Below are 21,418 nucleotides of genomic sequence, written 5' to 3'. Positions count from 1 at the left end.
TGGGCTTCCCTCGCGACAACAGGACGAGATTCGGTTGCTGTCTGAAGGGGTTTCCTTGTATCTGGAGCGAAAAAATCGATTTACCTTTTGTTGAGTGTGTATTCCTTGATGTTTGATTTAAAAGTTGCACTAACTGGTTGCACACACTTGGTTGCTTGGTCCGTCGCAATAACGATGAGACGTCGAGGCAGAAATAATACATAATTTGAAATTAATTTGAAATTAATTAATCTAATTTATTTTCAACTGCCGTTAGCACTTCGTCGTGATTTACAAATAAAGAAACGTTTGTTTCCCTCTAATTCGATTCCAAATGAGAAATACATTTTGCACGGATATTACATTCGACGATTCATACCCTCATTGTCTGCTCTGTCAGAATGTAAACGCTACAAATACACGCAAATGATTAATATCGCGTAACGTCGTGCGTATTATTAATATTCCTGTGTTATTAACGCGGAAAACGCGAATTGGACGCATTGTTGGAACGATCCAGCATCGCGATTTGCGTTCAAAAATTCGCGCGATTTTACTGGACGTCGTGAGAAGACCCATTTGACCTCGACAATAATATGTTAATCATTAATATTACATTCTCGCGCTAACGATCACCTAAACACTCGAATTAATTAATCCGCGCCTCCATATATATCGCGTTACATCGTAGGTACCGGATAATTGATCGATGTCGTATTGCTGGATTAATTCGGCGCTGCATGAATAACTCCGTAAAAAAAATATACGTATATATTGTTAAAACATTCCATCGCGTTACTTGGTTACGTTGAAACAACGAAAAACACTTGAAACAAGCCGTCCAATTATCTCATGAAGTTACCCCGATACGAAATGTTATTTCATGCAAAACTCGAATTTTAATGGGCGAGTATGTCAAAAGAAAATGTTTCATTCCGACACAATTTTTTTGTTTTACTAGAGTTTTCACTCGTCAATATTTTGTTACACGTAAGCGTACACGTTTTCCATGAACATTCGCGATGACAGCATCGATGTGTATTCGATTTTAATTTTGGGTGGGAACTTCGTTATATGTATTTTTCAATAAAAAATGTGTAAGGAAATCGGTTATTAGTTTGAGGAACTTACATTTGTCAAGCAATTGTTTCGCATTTGAACATTGTATGCACGTACCAATTTACATATTAGAATGTTAATAAGCCAATATTGAAAATAAACTCACTGTTCAAACTGTGTAATTATCGAGCCGTTGAATGCCATTACCACAGTCAAACCGAATTTGTATTACTACTAGGACTGTATCTGTTTATTTGGTTGGTCACGAATCTCTATTATGGTACAATTTTTCATTAGCATACGATAGCACGGGTACGCCGGAATTGAATGTAGCAACACAGCCTTGATGCGTCATTGGAAATCACCCTCCTTGTTGAAAAACATACTCGGCCAGATATGGGTCCAAAATTTGATTCCAATAACAGATGACACGTAAAACCAACGTACAGCAACGTACTTTCAATATTCTTTATCTTTGCATTGAACAGTACCTTCGACTAGCCATGTTTACTCTTTGGAAACCAGATTAATAAACATTGTTTTCATACCACTGTGACATATATCGATATCAATATTTCTAAATGTTTATAGACTTCTCGATTAGAAAATCTACAACATTCGTACCTAGCAAGAAATCAACAGGCAGTGCGTAACCTGACATTATGAATCATGCAGCGACGCGTCCAGGATCGTTCACGCTAACGCGCCGACCATACAGCCCGAATTAATCGCGCACAGTCCACAAAACAAGCGTCGAATCGAACGGGAAAAAATCCCGAACGCGTTTGACTCCCGGCCAAATGCGGGCGTGAATGGTCCCGATTCGAAATCTCTGGCGTGTTCTCGGTCGTCGTCGGATCGGAACAGTACCAATTGCGATCGTTGCCGATGGGAGCCACGCGGAATCGGCGCTATTAAATACATAAAGTGGCCGCGCACGGCCAGCGGCGGGTTCATTATGGTAGCACGTGAGATAGGAATAATTATCCAGTTATCAAGACCGACCCGCATCGGGGAACGATTGCGTGGTGTCCGCGAACTCGTGTCAATAACTAATTTAAATATTCGTGCGTATCCACCCAGCGATCGGCTTTAGCGCCAGTTCGGCGAAAGAGAGGTTGGAGAAAAATGGCCAACAGGAATCTGCCCGAATTTTTTAGGATTTTTGAAGTGTGGGACGAATATAATATATGAAACGTATAATTAATTTCAAATGGAGATTGAAATTGTTAAATTAAAATTGTTTTTGCAATGAATTCCTAAAATAGTATATAAAAGTATTAGATGTAAGTATCGTAGATTTTCGTGCCGAGTTATTTAATTAACCAAACTCAACAACTGCCAAAGGTTAATTTGTAGTCTATACCTGACCCAGGTTCCAGACCTTTTTCAGTACCATTCCTCGTAGCGGTGAATAATATTTTCCCATCGCGGAGTGTACATTATTGACCAGAACCGATTTTGAACAAAACAGTGTTTCTGTCGATCGGTAAACTCTCCAATCGAAATGTTTTTGATGGATATTCCATACACGCGTGTTTATTGTTCTCGGTGTATTCAAAGGAAGTGACTCGTGGAGCCCGTATGTTTTGTCACGATTTCGAACGATATTTTTAACGGCGGAACTCTTATTGCGTCGATATTTTGCGCGATCGTGGAGCATTATTGTTGACGCACAACGTTGAAAACGGCGTTTGAGCGCCGTTTCCGATCGCGAACGTGCTGGAAAACGCGGCAGGAAATACACAAACCGGGGGCAAACAGTGAATCGCCGCGAAGCAATATCGCGAAGCGAATAGAATCACGTTCTGATGAAGGGGGTTGGTCTGGCCACTGGAAATCTGATGTTTAGAATTGTAGAATTTAGTACCACGCAAATGATTTTATTTGACAGGGTGGCCAATGAATATCCTGGCCTCAAATAAAACTTTTCAGGATTTTGAACGAAATGAAATTATTGTTCTTCTCTGTCTAGACTAATTCAATCTTCAAGTTGGAATTGCATAGTCCCAATGAATATTAACCATACACTTCCAAGACCTAGTAGTAGTAGTAGTAAGAGACCAAGTAGTATCACTCAAACAATTATGTCTCGTTTAATTAAATTCTACGTCCAAAAAAAAAGATAAAGGTATTATACAAAAAACAAGAATGTATATTATCAAAATAGATATCGAAATCTCGTTCGTTGTTCATATTCGAATGGACCGAGTCACCTGGCTGGTCACTCGGGCTGGGTTTAATATTCGGAACGCGTGTCATTCGCGTGGCTAATTCGAAACTGTAATTCGACTGCTCGTTTCGTGTGCCCGAATAGTCGCGACTGAAGTGACATCCTATTGCTGGGATCGATCAAGTCTGTCTGAGGCAAGGTCGCATTCAAAACGGGACGACGACGAACCTTTGCTCGATAGCGAGCGACGAGTAATACGTCACCGTGACAGCGCCCGTTACTAGTAACAGGGTCGAATAAATTTCTCAAAAAATGCACTCTCTTAATCAACATGTAATGATTCTTTTTCTTGTTCCATCTTAAGGTTAAAAGTTTCAAAAGAGATAATTGCAGAGTATTACGACGACATTCGAAGAATTTGAAAAGGTTGTGAAACTTTCAACTGAACTCTCCATACATTCCGACACTGTCCGGCGAAACTTTAAAGCAGTTTTCTTCGAAACGTCATTCTTCAAACTTTTTGACGTAATATCGCGTGGGAACAAATGAACCGATTGACATGGAATTCTAGTCACGTATAAGATAAACGTGCTATAGCACTCACCAAAATCAACTCGACATCTGCGAGGGTTTTTACCACGCTTGGAAAAAGTCGCGAAATTTCATCCACGTATCGAATTTTTCTTTCAGAATGCTGAAATCCCGTTTTAATTTGCGCACGTTGTATTTACATTCTTTCAAAACCATTTATTAACTTTCAACTGTTCCAAAACGCGTTGTGTCGACTGCAGGTAGAATTTTTGTTTGTATTACACACCATGACACGAACAGAATGGATTATTTGTCCTGAAAACCAAATCCACGGTTCGTTAACGTACAGCAAATGTAAACACAAAGGAGTCAATTCAACGCAAATAAAATTTGTTCCCTATACGAAATCGCGAGACTTGGCCAATTTTTTAGTTTATATTTTATTTTAAAATTTTCCGCCTCGAGGAACATCAATATTGAACATTTTCTACTATTGTTTAACGGCAAATACTGCCGGATATGATGCTTAACACGCGACAAAGCCGACATGAAACGAAAAAGCTCGGGACGACGAGACGGGGATAGTTCTACCGTAATAACGAGATAATGGCACCTATCAGGGTAATAAACAGGCAATTAATGGACTCGTGTGTGTGTTTAATACTGTCAATACGAGCCGCTTGCTCGTCGATGAACGCTAAACGGTAAATAGAGGGAGAAATTTAATAGAAATACGGAAACTAGACACGGTGTGCGGCAACGACGCTGATAGGAGGTCGAGGTCGAGGTTCAATATTTTGTCTTGCTTTCCAAACAAACGAAATCAGTTTCAAGAAAAAGTTTCGCGACGATTCATTTATAAAATAAAGAGAGTAGCCATGAAGAAAGAGTTGTGTGCTTGTAAATCAAATTCAACTTCCAATGTAAATAGCAAACCACGTAAATTCCAAAGTAAACACAACTGTTTGTGGATACAAGTGGTGTATCAATCTTATATAATACTCTCTGATAGGAAAACAGCAGGTAATGAAGTAATAATATAAATTGCCTGAAAATACTGGGAATCGAGAAGCATACCACAGGCGCGAAGGGGTTCAAACAGCATCTGGCGAACGTATTTATACTTCCCGTGCCTCGTATTTTAAATAACAATTCTGCGAGTTTGCTTAATGCTTCTTTGATCTTCGACCTGGCTGGAATCTCACCGCGCAAAAAGATACGCCTTTAGTGAACAATTAATTTCGAAACGGGGTAAACGCTCCAACCCTTTGCACTAGTTAATGAGATGCTGCGAACCTTTCCTTTTTCCCCCCTACCTGCTTAACTCGATGAAAAACGGAGAGACGCTAGTACTTTTAATCGGCTCACAAGGCTTCTGTTGAACGACGGCTTTCGAATCGAGGTGTTTGTATACCTATCGCAATATTTGGCCGATGGAACGATGAAAATGATGTCAACCCTTAAAGCAGAGCGATACACCCCTTACGCCTAACAGAATACCGATAATTTAGGACCCTCTGTAACCTGGTATGTAGCACGAGAGTTAAATCACGATATCCATAATCGATTATAGAGAATACTAAGATTCTAGCAGAGACGAGAATGCGCAACAATTTCAGCATTGGACAAATTTAGATACGCAGATTCTTCTTTGCTATCTCAAAGCTATAATTCAATTTGTAGAAGTAGAAAAATAAGAGTGATACTGTAGAGAGAAAGATGAAGCAGCTCTGGATCGAAGGAACTACGCTACTACTAGTAAGTAGAACACGACAGTGTATGGCCAGACGATAAGGTCTAACTCGATGCGAGGTTCCTTCTATCTGTTAATTACCTCTCAATTTTTGGGTCAAATTTATTTTTAAATTTTTTCTATTTCTATCTGTAGAAGTCTAAACGAAAAGTAAGGCACGGAATCCGATAACGCGCGTTTCGTGTTGTCGTTTCACTCATTCTTGGGTATGGGAAGCGCGGATAATACAAATTTATAAATTAGTATAAAATAAAAATAGAGGTCATAGCAAACAAAGCTTATTTCTGTAACTGTTCCAGTAAAGAACGCTGACAAATAAATCGCTACACGGTGTCAGAATAAAATTCTGCCAATTTCTGGCCCATGCCCTTATGGTCAACGCTCCTTTTCCCAGTGCTGCTCTTTTCGCAACCCTTCCCCCGTAATTTCTCCGTCTCTCCCAGATCGATAGGGCACCAACGAAACTTCCACCACCTCGACTCGGGTCCAATACACCCAACCGGCCCTCGTTCTCGTTTCCGGCGGTCGTTCGCCTGTCCTCCATAAATATATGGCGCAACAGAGCCACCAATTAGCCATCGGGACAGCCGTGTCGGCGTGCACGCGCGGGATGGGACGGTCGGTAGGTTCGCTTCGTTTGGGGCAGCCCCGCGCGAAAATTGGAGGATTCCGTGGCTCGTCGTCGCCGCTAATTTCGGTAACATCGCAACCACCGCGAGCCAGTAATCACTCTGAATTTAGAACGTGAGCGCTAACGCTGAAAGACGGCGGCACCTTGTCGCTGGATCGCCCGGGTTTCCCTGTGAAACTGATGTGGGTGTTAAGGGAGTAGGAGCGAGTGAAATTCACTGCTTTACAGATAGAAATAGAAAGATTTTAAAGGTAAATTTGACCCAAAAATTGAGAGGTAATTTACAGATAGAAGGAACTTCGCATCGAGTTAGACCTTGTTGTCTGACCATATACTATCGTGTTCTACTTACTAGTAGTAGCGTAGTTCCCTCGATCCAGAACTGCTTCGTCTTTCTCTCTACAGTATCGCTCTTATTTTTCTAAATTTCAAACATACATGCTCCCCCCAAAAATGTACCTTAACTCTATATACAAACGTCTCTTATACCTGGTAATATAAACAAACCTATTTCGCAGCTTTCATTTCTCGATTACCGTTTCCCATCACGATTGATCACAAAAATACTCAAACAGCGGTGAACCTAATCCCTTCCTAAATAAATAATACGCAAGTAAAGCACGTTCTTAAATTGAGAGACGTTGTTAACGCGAGGCTACGTCCGATATATTTGTTTTATAGAACTTCTCGAGAACAGGCGACGGATTTTACGGTCTCTGGTGCATCGAATCGAGGTTTTCTTTTCTCTTCGTTGACATGTATCGAATCAGTCTCCTCTCCAGTGGGTGCACCTTTTGGCTCGAGAGTCTCGATTGAATCTCATCGCTCGCCAGGGTCGAGTTCAAGGCGTTTCCGCAAAGAAGTCGGGTGCTTCATAATTTTATCGGCCGCACGTAAAAGCGGACCAGCCGCCATCGTAAACGCGTCGACCCACACTGGATCGTAATAACTTCACGCAGATTTAACGCCTCTGAAAAAGCGTGGCTAGCATTTATTACAGCGTTAAATTGCCATGGCGAAGTGGCCTGGGCGGAATCGCGGCAAAGACTTATCGCGTCCCGTGTGTTCTCATAACGGCTGACCCGCTGCAATGGCTCCGTACCTCCAGCCACGTGTTAATAATTCCGGTTGTTTCGTTAATTGACTGTCGCCGCGGGGGACCCAAATGAGCCTCGAAGAATAATGAACCGCGGGAACGGAATTAGATCAGAATTAGAGTAACGAATATGGTTTTTAAATGATGTCGACGCTGTCAACAGGTGTGCGGTGTGGCTCAACTGGAGCGAAGTTTCGAAGAATGTCGATGTGAAGAAATAAATTGGTTTGGTGAACAGTGCAAAAGAATTTTGATGTAATAAATGATGTAATGAATATTTTATGTAAATACTCTGATGGAGTGCTCATCTGGACACTCGTATTTATTTAACGCGCGAGCAGAATGGATCGTGAAATGATATCTTTGAGAATAAATATCAACATTAATGTAGCTTCTCAAAATTCTAGAAATGTTAAAGATACAGATATTCGATCCGCTATGCGACTAGAATTAACGTGGCACAACGAAATTTATATTTTCTTTAAAGTCAACATTTTCTTTTGAAAATTGGCAGAAGTGTTGTTCAGAGTGTGTACTTTTCATACGTGTATCAAACATTTCCATTAGACTTTCGGTATACTAGGAAAAAAGTACGAAATATTCCCCGTGCGAGCGACGAAATTCGATGGAACGTTTTACGGGCGCGTTACGGGTTATTAATGCTTCCCCTCGTGAGGTGTTAATTGCCCCGCAAAGATAACAACGAAAAAAAAAAGTAGATAGAACGACCGTGAACAGAAGTTAACGGCCACGTAATTAATATCCGCGGGAGACGCTGAAACGAAACATTGTCCAGAGGCTTATGAATAATTGCGCGGCAGAGGGACATCGAAATAAAAACAGACAGCGGTTCTCGCTAACCGAAAAAATTACCAGGGCTTTCCGTGCAGTTTGCGTGTAAATAAAAGGTAAGCCACCCCCACGCTTTAGAAAGTTTACCCGCCGACCAAATTAAGCGCTGGAAAATAATCGTGAATTTCGCACGTTTCTGCGTCCCGCCTAAACAGTTGCTACAGTAATTAACGCTATTACCAAGTCGTGATTGAAGAACAGAGCCTTTATTTATTTAAAAAATATTTGAAAATGTGGGGTCAATCGAGCTCGTTCACTCAAGCTTCAAGAAGCCGACTGGTTTCAAACACAGTGCTCAACCTTGGACGACAAAATGGTCAAAAAGCAGGATAAAGTAAAAAAACAATTGTTTAAAAGTATCCAACAATGATAATAATAATCAATAAGACAGTAGAAATTTCACTCTTCAATTTGAATTTTGTTAGAATCTAATCGGGCGATTCCACGCCGAGTTACGGCACTTCAATCTCACATAAATTTTCATAAATAAACAATTGTTTAAAAGTATTTAACAATGATAATAATAATCTATTAGGTAATGGAAATTACGGTCTTTAATCAAAATTTTGTTACAATCGAATCGGAAGATTTCACGGAGAGTTACGGGACTTCAAAGTTTCCTATACAATAGATACTTATGAATGAATGAATGAACCAGTGACCTACATAAATTCCTGGAAGTGCGTACGCACGTCGTAAGTAAAGTAGTAAGAACGTAAACAAGTGTCTAGCGTAGTATTTCCTGGAAAAGAGCAGGATATATCGTAGAAGAAGATGACAACAGTCATCTTTACAGTTTCCCTTGAATATTTCGAGTACCTTTAAAACGATTTTGATGAAACTTGGTATCCAGGGGTTTTTGGAGTCGCTGATTCCAAATCTGAACTCAGAATTTAGAAATTCAAAATGGCGGTTTCGACGTGGTAGTACGAAATAGGAAAAATTTCTGGATTTTTATGAAACTTAGTATACAAGTTTTTGGGGGTCTTGATTCTAAGTCTGATCTCGAAATATGAAAATCGATACCGTGGGTTAAAATCGAATCTTTTCAGTTTTTTTCTCCAGTTCTAACTCACCTAACAAGAATGAAAAAACACATTGAGTGTTTTAATTTTAACGTTTTCCGCTGAAACGATAACTCTAAATATAATTCGTTCGCGCAAATTGCTCGCTTCTCCGTCAATTTAGTGGGTAATCGGTGCGTCGCGCGCCAATTATTCTCACCGCCGGTCTGTTCAAAGTTTCGGTCGCGATGCTTCAAGCATTAATTACCCGTCGACTTTCGTTCGTAACGGTGCATCCAGCTCGGATGGTTTATTTTCGTAGTGGTCATCCACCATCCTTAGCTTTTCGTGGTCGTTCACGAGTCGAGTCGTCTATTTTAGATGTACACGGATTCACATTCAGAGATGAAATTAAGGTTTCACCCATTTCAACACGGGGTGGAATTTCAGGCGATATTAATACGGGGATTCTTATGTATAGGCGTCATTTTCAGACCTTTCTTGCCATAGAAAATTCTAAAATAAAATTACTGGATGACTGGAAAACCTAGAAGCAAACCATCTGCAATTGTTGGCAAATAAAGATTATTTTTCAGATTCAATTTTATATGTATCAATGAATACAAATGTCTTTGCTTAACCATTGACCAGCTTTTATTGTCAAATTGGCAAAAGTTTACCAGAAGACGCCCACGCGTATTAAGTGTCTCGAAATTATTTCACCAACGATAGCTCGTTCCTTTGCGAGCCTCCGTCTAGGAGTTTGCAAAGTTTCTGCGTGAATATTGACGCGCGATAACGCGAAGTTTCGCAGACGACGTGGTCGCTAATTACTCAGAACAGAGGCCTTCTGGCGGGGACTTCGTCTACGTCGCGCGCGATAAGGCAACGTTAAACCCTTCGGTGGGAAATTGAGGTCGAATAGTCAAGCCACGTATAGGATGAACCACGTTACTTGTCCCCCACTGATCTTTGCAAATTTATAGCTCCTTGAACGTTGAACTGGACCATTTTTTACCCAAAGTAAAATTCTCTACCCATTAAACCTCCTCGTCAGATTTTATCTTCACAGATTTAACTCGATTTTTCAATAGATATTATTGTCCAATAGACATTATACACTCTAAAGAGAATCTTTATATGGTTACCACCTCACGTTTGGCTCATTAAACTACCTGTAAAAATTATGCAAAATTGAACAGATGAAATCTTAATTATACACATATTTACAGCTTGTTCATTAATATCGCCTATAAGAACAAAAACCATTCTACGATATAAATTATCATTCTGAATTTCGTTCCATACGTAACGGATGAACGTTCGTTCGTTATTTGAAATTTTTATCTGGAACAGAATTTTGCCCATCTCGCGCGACCATTATTACCGGAGTATTTTCGATGCATGGGCGCGACTAATCTCGATCGCCCTGCAAATCCGATCGCGCGTGAAAGAATTCAATTACGCGCTGCGCGACGCTTCAAACGAGTCGAAAGCTATTAATTGTCGAAAATATTACGAAGGGCCCATTGAAAGCTCATGGCGCCGGATCGGGTCGGATAATGGGAACGCGATTAAGCGTACTTGTTCGATCAACGAGTTTTAATTCGATGATCGACGGTGAAAAACAAATGTGATAGAACGGTGATATTTATTGCGAGCAGCTCGTCGAACAATCCTCGTGAATATGTTTTTCCCTCGGTAGAAACGAAACTTCGATGATACTCGAGTTAATCCTTCTCGTTTCGATACGGCATTTTTTTTTTTATTTCATTCTGCGTGTTATAGCATCGAGTGCAACAGTGTTTCTCAACCTTTTCTAACTGGCGAACACTTTCATTGTTTATCACTTGCCACTCCATTTTCATGAGCGATGTTAGTAGTAAAAAATCATAACTTAAATGAAGCCTATATTGGACAACTTTGGGCACCTTAAATTGATATCTTTGCTCCACCGATGATTGTTCGTACTGAAGTTTGATACATCTGGCGTAATGAAAACAAAAAAATTCTATTTCTTTGTCAGTAATATTGCAATGCAAAATGATAACTACATTGGCCCAATTTGGGCAAATAAAAGGACATGGGCTTCGATTGAGTATCGTTAGTCTACAGTGGCAGCGTGCTCGATAATCGCGAACTTCGAAGCGCCCGCCTTTTGGGGCTAAACCATCCCTTGACATCGATCTTTAATCCCTGGCGACGAGGCATTTCGCTAACGGAATACCTGCTCGGCTGTAAACTGACAACGAAAGCGGGGAATAAAGAGGCAGCCCGAGGGGTGAAGGACTACTGCATCAGTAAGGGTGAAGGACTCTCGTTGCCATTTATTCACCCCCAAGGCGTGTATCTCGCGTGGCCGCTGACACGGAAATGAGCACGGAATCGACGGAAGAAAATCTCCAACGGAGCCAATTAAGGCATCCGTTAGAGGACGTACATCAGAGATGGGAAAATTTTATTTTGAACAAACAAGGACTTCGGTTCCGATTTCGTACTACGATCTTTTTCGTGCTGTACTTAATTTGAAAGCACTCGAAGTACTTCTGTTTTATTGGGTCATCTCTCAAGTACACGCTAGTTATAGTTGTGCTACTTAAATAAATATGTGACATGTTTAAGTTTACGAGGAAATGTAATCAAAATTTACTCATTGTATCGTTGCTATACAAAAATAATAATTTACGATCACACGTTCGAAAGAGAGGCGCCAAATATCAAGGCTCAGCCTGGGTAAATAAACAATAGATTTGCGTTGTCAATATTTTTCTCACGAACCGAATGGTAGGGGTTGGCACGCGAGCCACGCGGATAAACAAAGGCTTTCGCGAAAAATACGAACTAATGGAAAATCGCTGAATGGTCAACAACGGGGGAACAATGGAGGGTGGAGGTGTTTTTGTTCATGTCGATGGAACCTCGATCGCCATCCCGATAATATGTTTATGATTGAACGCGCTGACGCATTTTGATTTTGTTTTTCCACAGCCCCCGAAGGGAAGCCTCCAATTATCGCCGCCTATAACACCTCCGCCACCTCTATCTACCTGGCATGGAATGCTCCCAGCAGGGACACCATTCACGGCGAGTTCTTGGGCTATCGGATTGGGTACAAGCCCCGAAATAAAACGAACGCGGAAGTGAAAAACATATACATACGGGATCCATTAGTTGAGGTAAGTCACGTAAGAGTTTACTCTTTCGTTTCGCTCTTTACTTTGTTCAACATTACGTCTCCATTTCTCGTTTCGTAACCGTCTATGATTCACCCCTGTTCCAGAATCACAGTATACACAATCTAGAAACGTATACTCAGTATTTGGTCTCGCTGCAAGTCTTCAATCCTGCGGGCCACGGACCAGTGTCCACCATTAGCGTCATGACCGACGAAGGGGGTAAGTTACGAATTTTTTAAGTATCCTTCTTTGGGATTGAGGGTAACTTAGAGGACCTCCTTGGAATAGAGCATGCGAGAGGGTTCGATTGATCCTTCCTTAGCGAGGCGTTTTCAATATGTAATTGGATGCATCACTAAGGGGGTAGTGAGTGGGTTAAAGGCCTCACGAAAAGAGAATAGTCGGTAGGAGCTCTGGTACGTGTCGCCTGAAGCACTAAGTGCTTTCATGGATACGCGCCTTAAAGTTTGGCCTATCGATAAAACAGGGCGCCTCGTAAGTTCCTTTAGTATCTTCAGCCGATAAAAGCAACCTTCTAGATACCTGTTTTAACATACTTCACGATAGAAGATTCCTGCACGTCTGTATATTGATTGCTACGGTTACCAACGATCGCTAAAAAATTACAAATAAAAACAGGGACAATTTTAACAAATCTACCAGTGAAAATCTCACAATGTGCAGAAGGTGCAACATTAAAAAGAAAATAGAAAGTTATTCGAAACGCTATCGACGTCAGATAATATGTTGAACAGCGGTGGAACGAGAACGTCGTTAAATTTGATTGGCATTTCGCTAGATGTCATCCAGCTCGTGGTTTACGACCGAATGATAAGAGTCTTATCAACTCCCACGTAGTTTTATGCACCTCGTATACGTATCATGACTTTTTTTAATTTCACCGCGTAAAAGAACGTCTCAGGAAGGAATCTTCCACCACGGATCGCTATATAAGACTTTTATTGCTCCGAGCCAAGGTCTGAATTAATTTAATTATACGTCCTGGCGTAGCGCTGTTTTCTTAATCGTTCGCTATCGAGCGAATACGGCGATTACGCGACCAGATAGCGTCCACAGCGTAACGTCCATGAGACGACTATACGATCTTGCCATAACTGGCGCAGTCAATGATATCATTTAAATTCGCGGTGCGTCAGCCTCGGTGCACGATAAAGGCAAACGTTCACAGTTTAGAAACCTCATGTAAACTACTACTGTTTCACTTACGACCTTTTTTTCTACGTTTTACGATGATCCTTGAGTTCGCAACGATATTCCTGTTACATCATTGTCCTTAAGCATTATTTAAAGGGGCTACTCTCGAGAAATAAATTTCAGTCCAAAAAAGGAGTCCAAAATCGAGGAGACTCGAAATAAAGCTTCACATTGAAAGCTTGCAAAACACTTAGCGTAGAAATATATTTCTATTCAATTTTTGTTTACATCGAAAAAATGAAAATTGAATAATTCAAGAAAAATTCAGGAATGGGACATTTGTAAAATCAGACATTTGGTGTATTTTACTACATCGAAGGTACTCGATACTCGTGCATTATACGTTTGCTCCATTTGTGAGCTCGCAGGTCATTTCGCTCCAAAATTTCAGCGAAGATGTCCCTTCTTAAAAACGTCTCTCGTATTCCCAATTTAATATGACCAACCGTTTCGACGACGAGCCTTATCAATTTCACCCGCTATCGTATCCGCAGATACGTAATTACCAAACGTCCTATCACGATCCTGCCGACTCGCAGCATCGCTTTGTTCCCCGTTGGTCCCCCATTGTTCGGGCGACTGACGTGAGAACACGGAACAAAGAGTCAGGAAGCTAACTTCCACCCTGCGGCTCGTAAAATTCGATTGCCTGAAACTTCGCGGATGAGAAATCTTCTCGGTTCGGTTTCCATGTCGTTGTCGATCTACTTATCCATTAAATGAGCGAGCGACTAATGCCTTGCTCTGCTAGACTTATTGTCGTCCGATGCTCTGATTATTTAGTCAGTTGTTCTTTACTTATGGTGCTTTACTCGTGAATTAATTTGTATTACATTGCGACCATCAGAAGAAGATTTTAAGGGTGGCATATTCTATAAGGTTCTGCTAATGCCGGACAATAGAACCTTTCGCGGAGCATTTGGGTAACGGAGATTCAGGTAAAGGAGGCCTTTACTCTGCCAAAAACTGAACAGAGTCACCTTTGTGATGAACCGTTAAGCAAGCGCTCGGCATTCGCCAGGTGCTCCGACTTTTTGGAGTAGTACATTCGATTGTGCTGAAATTTTGCAGTCTTTAGCTATGACTACATTCGTAAAATGGAATAAAATTTTCCAAAATGATCCCCCTTAAAGAAAAATAAAGCGACCAGAATGGGAGGATAGGGCACGTCTGCCCCGAAATCGACGGTAGCGCCAGAGGACGCTCTAATGACATCGTTTCGAGATCTCACGGCGAGATTCCGATCGGTGAAAGATCACGATCGCGCTCAGCACTCGAATCACGTTTTTTGGGCAATGACAGTCACGGGGCCACGTGGTACGATGATCGACTGTTACGTCCCTGAGATCCCTGCTCGCCAGCAGGTTTCCAGCTGCTCTTCTCGTCCGTGTAACCCACCGTCACTGGTGTGCCTGTCGTCTTCGTGGTCGCTTCGGTCCCATGGTAGGGCACCGTCGAGGATTTTCATGGCCGACCGTGCGTTTTTTTTAGCGTTCATGACTATGGGCGCGTCCTCTTCGCCCGACACACTCCTTGGCCCTCTGGTTCCGTCTCGATCACAAATCGAGCCGAATTTCCCTTCTGGGTGCTCCCTGAAAATCCATACGTTGGCACAGGGCAGGGACCGTGCCGAAAAGGAGACAGCGAGCGGAGGGAATCGAGCGAGCGACGAGGATCGAAGAGACAGCGACGAGAGACAGGAACGGCTGTGTCGAGGAAAAGAAGGAAGGGAGGAAAAGAAGGAAGGGAGAAAAATGAAGAGCGAGTGAGAAAGATGGATAGGAACATTGGATGTACAGGGAGTTCCCAATAGCTGGGCCGGGCTGGAAGTCTCCTCTGGAAAAGAAAATTTGGAGTCTAGAATGAATTTAAGAGTTTAAGTTTGAATTAAGAGTCACTGTTTGGGCATGGACATGGCATTGCTCTGGTTTTAATTTTCATGTAATTTGTTGTGTCACAGTTGACGATAAAATCGATGGTACCTCATAGTATGAGGCTCATACTTTCAGTGTAAGTGCAATGCACCGATGCACTTGGAGATCGCTGTTGCACATCAAAGCGAAACTTCTTTCAGGTTCAACATCTTCTTCCACCCCCAACAGTTTCAAAACACCTGACTACATCTCTTCTACATCACTCACGATGGTTTTCACGCCTTCAAAGCAAATTTCGATCCATAGCAAAGATACAAGTCCAATACCTTCGATTGCTCCAATCTGCATGGATTGTTTGACGCAAAAGGACGACCGAATTTATGAAAAAATGTATCCTGATTACAATCAGCCTGGCCCAGTCATTATAATCACCCTGTACAAAGAGAGACAGAGGGGTGGAAGAGCGAGACAGAGGTAGAGAGATACAAAGAGGGACGGAGACAAAGAGCAGGTGACGAAACAGAGAGAGATTGAGACAGGGGAAAAAAGGAGGGGGGATAGCCATGCCGTTTCGGTCGTCGCCACCGGCGCTCCTCTTCGTCCCACGGTCGATTTTCCACGATTTTTCACTACGGCGTGCGATGGCTCCTCGAGAAGAGTGGCGCGGCGTACGCGACACGACAAAAGTCTCTCACCTCTCGTCCAGGGTGCGAAGAAGACGCGATAAGCGGGGAGCGACCGAGGGAAACGCGTCGCAAACACAAGCAAACGAAAAACTCACGCACGCTATACTTGAGGCTGTTCCTCTATATGCAATTGTCCGCAATGATTACACTGTAGCAGAGCTGCGCAAAATTTCATTCGAATAAGAGATCACGTTTGCGTGGTCGATGTATGGTGGATGTACAAAGAGGAGAATTAATTCCTACCCTTCAGGAGAAAGACCTACTGAATGCAGAACCTGGTGGTTTTCATTCTAGGAGTATTTAATTTTAAATTAACCTTGTACTCGATTCGGTCTGTCAAACTGGAATCTCTATTATTCTTTTAGAGTACTATAGAAAATTAAACATTCTAAAATATATTTATGCCACAGTTCAAATTTGCATTCAATAAACGAAGACCAAACGATGATTTCCAACAACCCCCTCACTCGATAAGAAGCTCCCAGCCATAGGTAAGCAAAAAATCTTCAAATCGGACAACAGCCTTCGCACAAACACCCAAAAGACAAATCAAAAACACAAAAATAAAATGAAAATTGCCCCCTCCTCGTTCGAAAATTTCATCTGGATAAAAATATCGCCCATCTTCGCGCTGTAGCTTCCCCCAACACCCCTTTTACGCCCCCACTCCCTGTCTTTCTCTCACGCACATTTTCTGCTCGCACGTGTGTACGCCGGCTTTTCACGTGGACGTGCATTGCTCGTCGATGTACAGTGCGCTTGTTCCTTGCGCACCCATACGCGTCCCCACTGTCTCGCCATCTCGTTCCCTCCAACGAGTCACCAACACGCGAAAGCACCCGGTTCGCTCGAGCGTGGTGCGGCCAGCGTGAGTTTCTCTCCCTCTCCGTGAGCCCGTGTCCGCCTGTCTGTCTGTTCTCTTCCCGACTGGAGGCAAAGCGAGGCGAGTGTGCAGAGCCGAAGTCACGGTTTTACCAGTCGGTGTTACGGCCGTGGGAGCGAGTCCTGTGCGTGCCAGTGTTCGTGTCCCTCGCCGGTGAGGAGGGCCCCAGTGAGATCGGCGATCGTGTCGCTTTCGCGGGATAAGCGACGTTTGCTCCACGGGTCCGATTTCTCCCGTGACGAGATCGCGATCGCGGTCAACGCGGCGGTGGTGTGGCTGAATCACCTCTCGTTCCTGCGAGCATCGAGCTCGTGGAGTTCGATTTGAAATGGCGTTTAAACGACGCCTCCTCGGGCTCCAGTGACGCCTTGTGTGAGAAAGTTTGCCAGTGATCCGCGAGTACATAGCGATAATCCGATTCGCCGACGAGTCGTGTCGCTTTCCACAGCTCCATCCAGAGGGATACACGCACGGGAATCGCGTGGTAATGATCGAGCCGGTGCGTGGTCCCCGGTGCGAGAGTTCGACGTGGGCGGAATCGTGGCTCGAGGTTGAAGGGTCGATATGCCGTGAAGGGTTCTCCGTGCACAGTGCCAAAACGACGCTGGAACGGTGCATTCAATTGGCCTATCGAACCTGCTCCCCCTCCCAAGGGGGATCGAATTATGCTCGGACGTCGCGTCGTTGCGATTCTCGAGTTGTTTCTGTTTCGCCCTGTTTTCTTCACGCTTTGCCTACCCTGCCTATTTAGGGATGAATACGCAACGACCACGTAGGACAGCTGGTTGCGCTGGAGAGTGTACGATCGTTCGCAGAATCGTGACACTTTTGGAGTGAATTTGGAGCCAGGACTTTCTGTGTCGATGTACGACAGTGGCGCGCAACCTCTTTTGGTCCGGTGGGCTAGGTTAGGTGGAGGAACGTGTCCTAGGGGATGAACCAATTTCGATTTGACGTGGTGCGAACAATATTTTCAAATTAAAGATTCATGGGGAGTCGTATCACAATATAAATCGATTCATATTTCCTTCAAAAACATTAAGGCCCATCTAATATCCAACAAAGAGACTGAACAAATATAATAGATCAGAAGTAAGCAGACTTATTCGAGATACTTAACTTTTACTTAAAGATATATTCGAGATTCTGTGAGATTTGACACTGACATTGTTCAAAATGAGCACCACCATCCGACCCTACTAATAAATAATCTCCCAATGCGATAGTCAAACGTATTTTGGGCCATATTTCGACAACGAAGCTGAATTGACCCATTGACTGCGCAATATTTCTCGTTCGAAGTGACCACTGTGAATGTTGAACAGGTTCGTCGATTTCGTCGCGGGCCACCCTGTAAATTAATCCGAGCTGCCATCAACTTGCGCGCATTGGGTACGTCAACCCTTTACAGTTGCACGTGATAGTTGCACACGATAAGACCGTCTTAAAGCCTATGAAGACATTTTAAGTAAATAAAATGTAAAGGTGCGCAGGACAGGATTGCACATAAATTTCTTATCTTAGATTTCTCATAGAGATCCCTGAGCAAGATATCACTCATCAATTTTTGTAAATTCTTCCTACACTCCAAAAGCATCACTTAAAGACGAATCAAAAACAAACATTAAAGCGAACAGTAAACAGACTCTGAGTAGGCAAAACGTTAAAGTGCATTAACACGATGCGACACAAAGAGGTCAGCACTGTTTTCAACCGCGCGACTTATTTCTCGCGTGTCGGTTTCATTCGTTCTGATAGCGGCACTCAATGTCCTTAAACGCGTTCGTTGCGTAGTCTAGTGGTGTGGCCGTCGATGACGATTAAGAATGGAATGCAACCTCGTCGTCGACGATCCTCCAACCACGGGAGACTCCGATTGAGAGAACACCTTCCATCCACGAAACGGAGCACGGCGAGAACGGTCGACGACAAAGGGCAACACCCCTCCATAGTCGAATCTGTCCACCGAAAGAGTCGACGTCTCGCGTGGCGAATCGATTAGTCTTCTGTCCGTCGATCGTCGGGATTACCACGCGACACGATGTCACTGGTCGAAACGACCTATGCAAATGCATCGATGCGTGGCACCAGTCGATTCGAGGCGGTTCTCCGTAGCTTTCCAACGAGTCGTCGCGGAATTGGATATTTCCCGTCGCGAGGGATATTGGAATCGGAAGCAGACTCTCTCTCTCCGTCGTAGTATCTCTTTGACTCTCTCCGGCTATCTCCTTCTCTCTCTGGCCGTTCAATGTCCTTCTTCTGAAACGGAAGTCCCCAGGAAATCGTCGATAGGTCGTCGGCAGTCGTTGCGCGAGAAACGCAACATTTACGCGCAACGTGCTTTTAATGGGTATATTAATGTACCGGGTGTGCCGCGTGCCGAGGGATCCAGGTCGTGAGTTATAGTCAAACGCTTGAAAAATGATAAGCTTTAGAATTTTCTCAAACATATCTTAAACGGAAGAGAATACGAGTAAAAATAGAGTACTGACATCGGACATGACAGAGCAAGTATTGATTTCTTCAATTCACCAAAACCATTACTTATATATGAGATTATATATTCCGACCTCAGGCTTTCTGAAGCACACTATATATTTTATTAAACTTCTACGCTTGGACCCAGATTCTTGAGTCTCCTGTAAGAGGCTGTCCATAGAAAATATAAAAGACGAAAGCGATGTAAAATAATTAAAATATAGTAGAAGCTCGAGTAACGAAAGAAAAATATAAAAAAAAACGCGAATGGATATAGATATAGTATAACCAATGAACGTTATTATAAAATATTAGGACCACATGCTTGATTGTAGCTGAGCAGTCATTATGCTAAATGAAACAAAAGAGCCTTCGGACGCATGCTGAATTCTTATATCGATCGAATTAGCATCGATCGTCACGCTGCGTGAATCAATCGTTTTCCTGCGTAGGCGGACCCAAAATTATGAGTCGAAACGTAGAAGTTTCCATCTGATTTCTGTTTGGCAAATCGTACATTCTCTTCTGGAATGTTTAACGAATTCATAGTGTTCGTCAACGATAAGATATCGTTAAAACTTGAATTCTATTTAAATGTATTTCCTTTCCTCGATCATTTGCGTACGTGGCCTGGTAACTCAGGTACGGCCTTGGCGACAATTCTGTAAACACTATTTGAATATTCCACGTTTTCCTAGGTCAGTGTAGGCTCGTAGGCAAAGACGAGGTTGCTGTTTCAAACGAAATTGATTTTCCATCGACGCAAACGTGATTAAAGCTTGAACAAAGGAACCGAGCATGACGCACACTGCTGCTGTAAATTTTAGGCTCTTTCGAAGTGATAAACTTAGATAGGTTCAACATTCTTAGTTTCAAGCAGACATCGTCTGATCTCAGTAGTTGGTTTAAGAGCATGGTGTTAAAGAGATACGAAAGCTAACTTTGATTTTTGGAGTGTACGTTACTTTTGTATACCTTTTAAATTTTCAGATCGTTGAAGGTCGGTTACGAATGAAAATATTTGACTTCAAATGCATTCTAGGAATAAACCCAGTACTTTCCTCTCTCCTATTGTTCTAGCATTACATCATGGTAACGATAAAGTGGAAATAAACATTCGATCGCGTTACTCACTTTGTATTTATCTGTATCTATGAATGTTTATCATTAGTCTGTGGCACGATAGTAATCAAAGTGCGGCTTCATAAATTTATCGATACTTTCGTAACGCGTTATGCGGAAACGGAGAAAGTAGACAGCTATGGTTTTCGTATATAGCGAATGTCGCCAAAGCATGATATAAGCGGTGTGCTGAAAAATTTCCTGATCGTGCCTGATTTGGAGATATGCGCAATACCGCGTCGAATCGCTTTGGAGCGAGCGTCGACGCTGAAGATCACATTTTGAACTCTTGCAGGTATTAGTTTTCATTCGAAATCGACCTTCGACGATCTTGAATACTCTTGAACTGAAGATGTAACGCTCCTTGGAAGATAAGTGAAAAGTCCTGTCACTCCATTTGCGGTGACACAACCTACTACCATCAGATTACGATCCTCTTGAAAACAAGCAAGAATTTTCCGAAGCGTTTTTGTGTGTCACTAGCAGCGAGTGAGTCATTCGAGTGGCATGTTCTAAGTGTTTCACTCTGCATGCTATTTCCTTTAGGTGTTTTCATTTTGATAGACAAAAATTCTGTTGATCTGATATGATCCAATAACATTAATATTTCATTTTGCATAGATTCGTATCTTCTTCGTACTCTTTCATTTCCCACATTATCGAAAGCAAGAAATGTTTAAAATACGCAATCTGCGTATTACTCCATCTCGCGTTGGTTACCTCGCGGTACACCTTGTATAGGTGGATGCGTTGGAGCGTCGCACGCGAGTGAGTCATCTTTTATTGCAGAACTTGAATTTTCATCCTCGCCGATCGACGGAAGCGTTTTTCTGCGTTCGTCCTCGCCGAGTCGTTGTCGAAACGCGTCGACAGACGTCTTCCTTCCCGTCCAACTTTCTGGACAGA

General features: G+C 42.6%; 1 protein-coding gene across 2 annotated transcripts in view; it reads left to right on the top strand.

Moving 5' to 3' along the window:
* Nucleotides 1-21,418, top strand: part of LOC128873283 (tyrosine-protein phosphatase 99A-like) — a 497,101-nt gene that overhangs the window by 444,183 nt on the left and 31,500 nt on the right. For both annotated transcript variants that reach the window (XM_054116751.1, XM_054116750.1), the window contains exons 5-6: nt 12,067-12,254; nt 12,359-12,473. In XM_054116751.1, coding sequence (XP_053972726.1) covers nt 12,067-12,254; nt 12,359-12,473 — 303 coding nt within the window. The remainder of the gene's footprint in view (nt 1-12,066; nt 12,255-12,358; nt 12,474-21,418) is intronic.

This window comes from Hylaeus volcanicus, chromosome 3, assembly GCF_026283585.1.
Source record: "Hylaeus volcanicus isolate JK05 chromosome 3, UHH_iyHylVolc1.0_haploid, whole genome shotgun sequence".
NCBI classification, from domain to species: Eukaryota; Metazoa; Arthropoda; class Insecta; order Hymenoptera; family Colletidae; genus Hylaeus; species Hylaeus volcanicus.
Note: the sequence above shows the minus strand (reverse complement) of the source record. Positions and strands in the feature narration are given on the sequence as shown.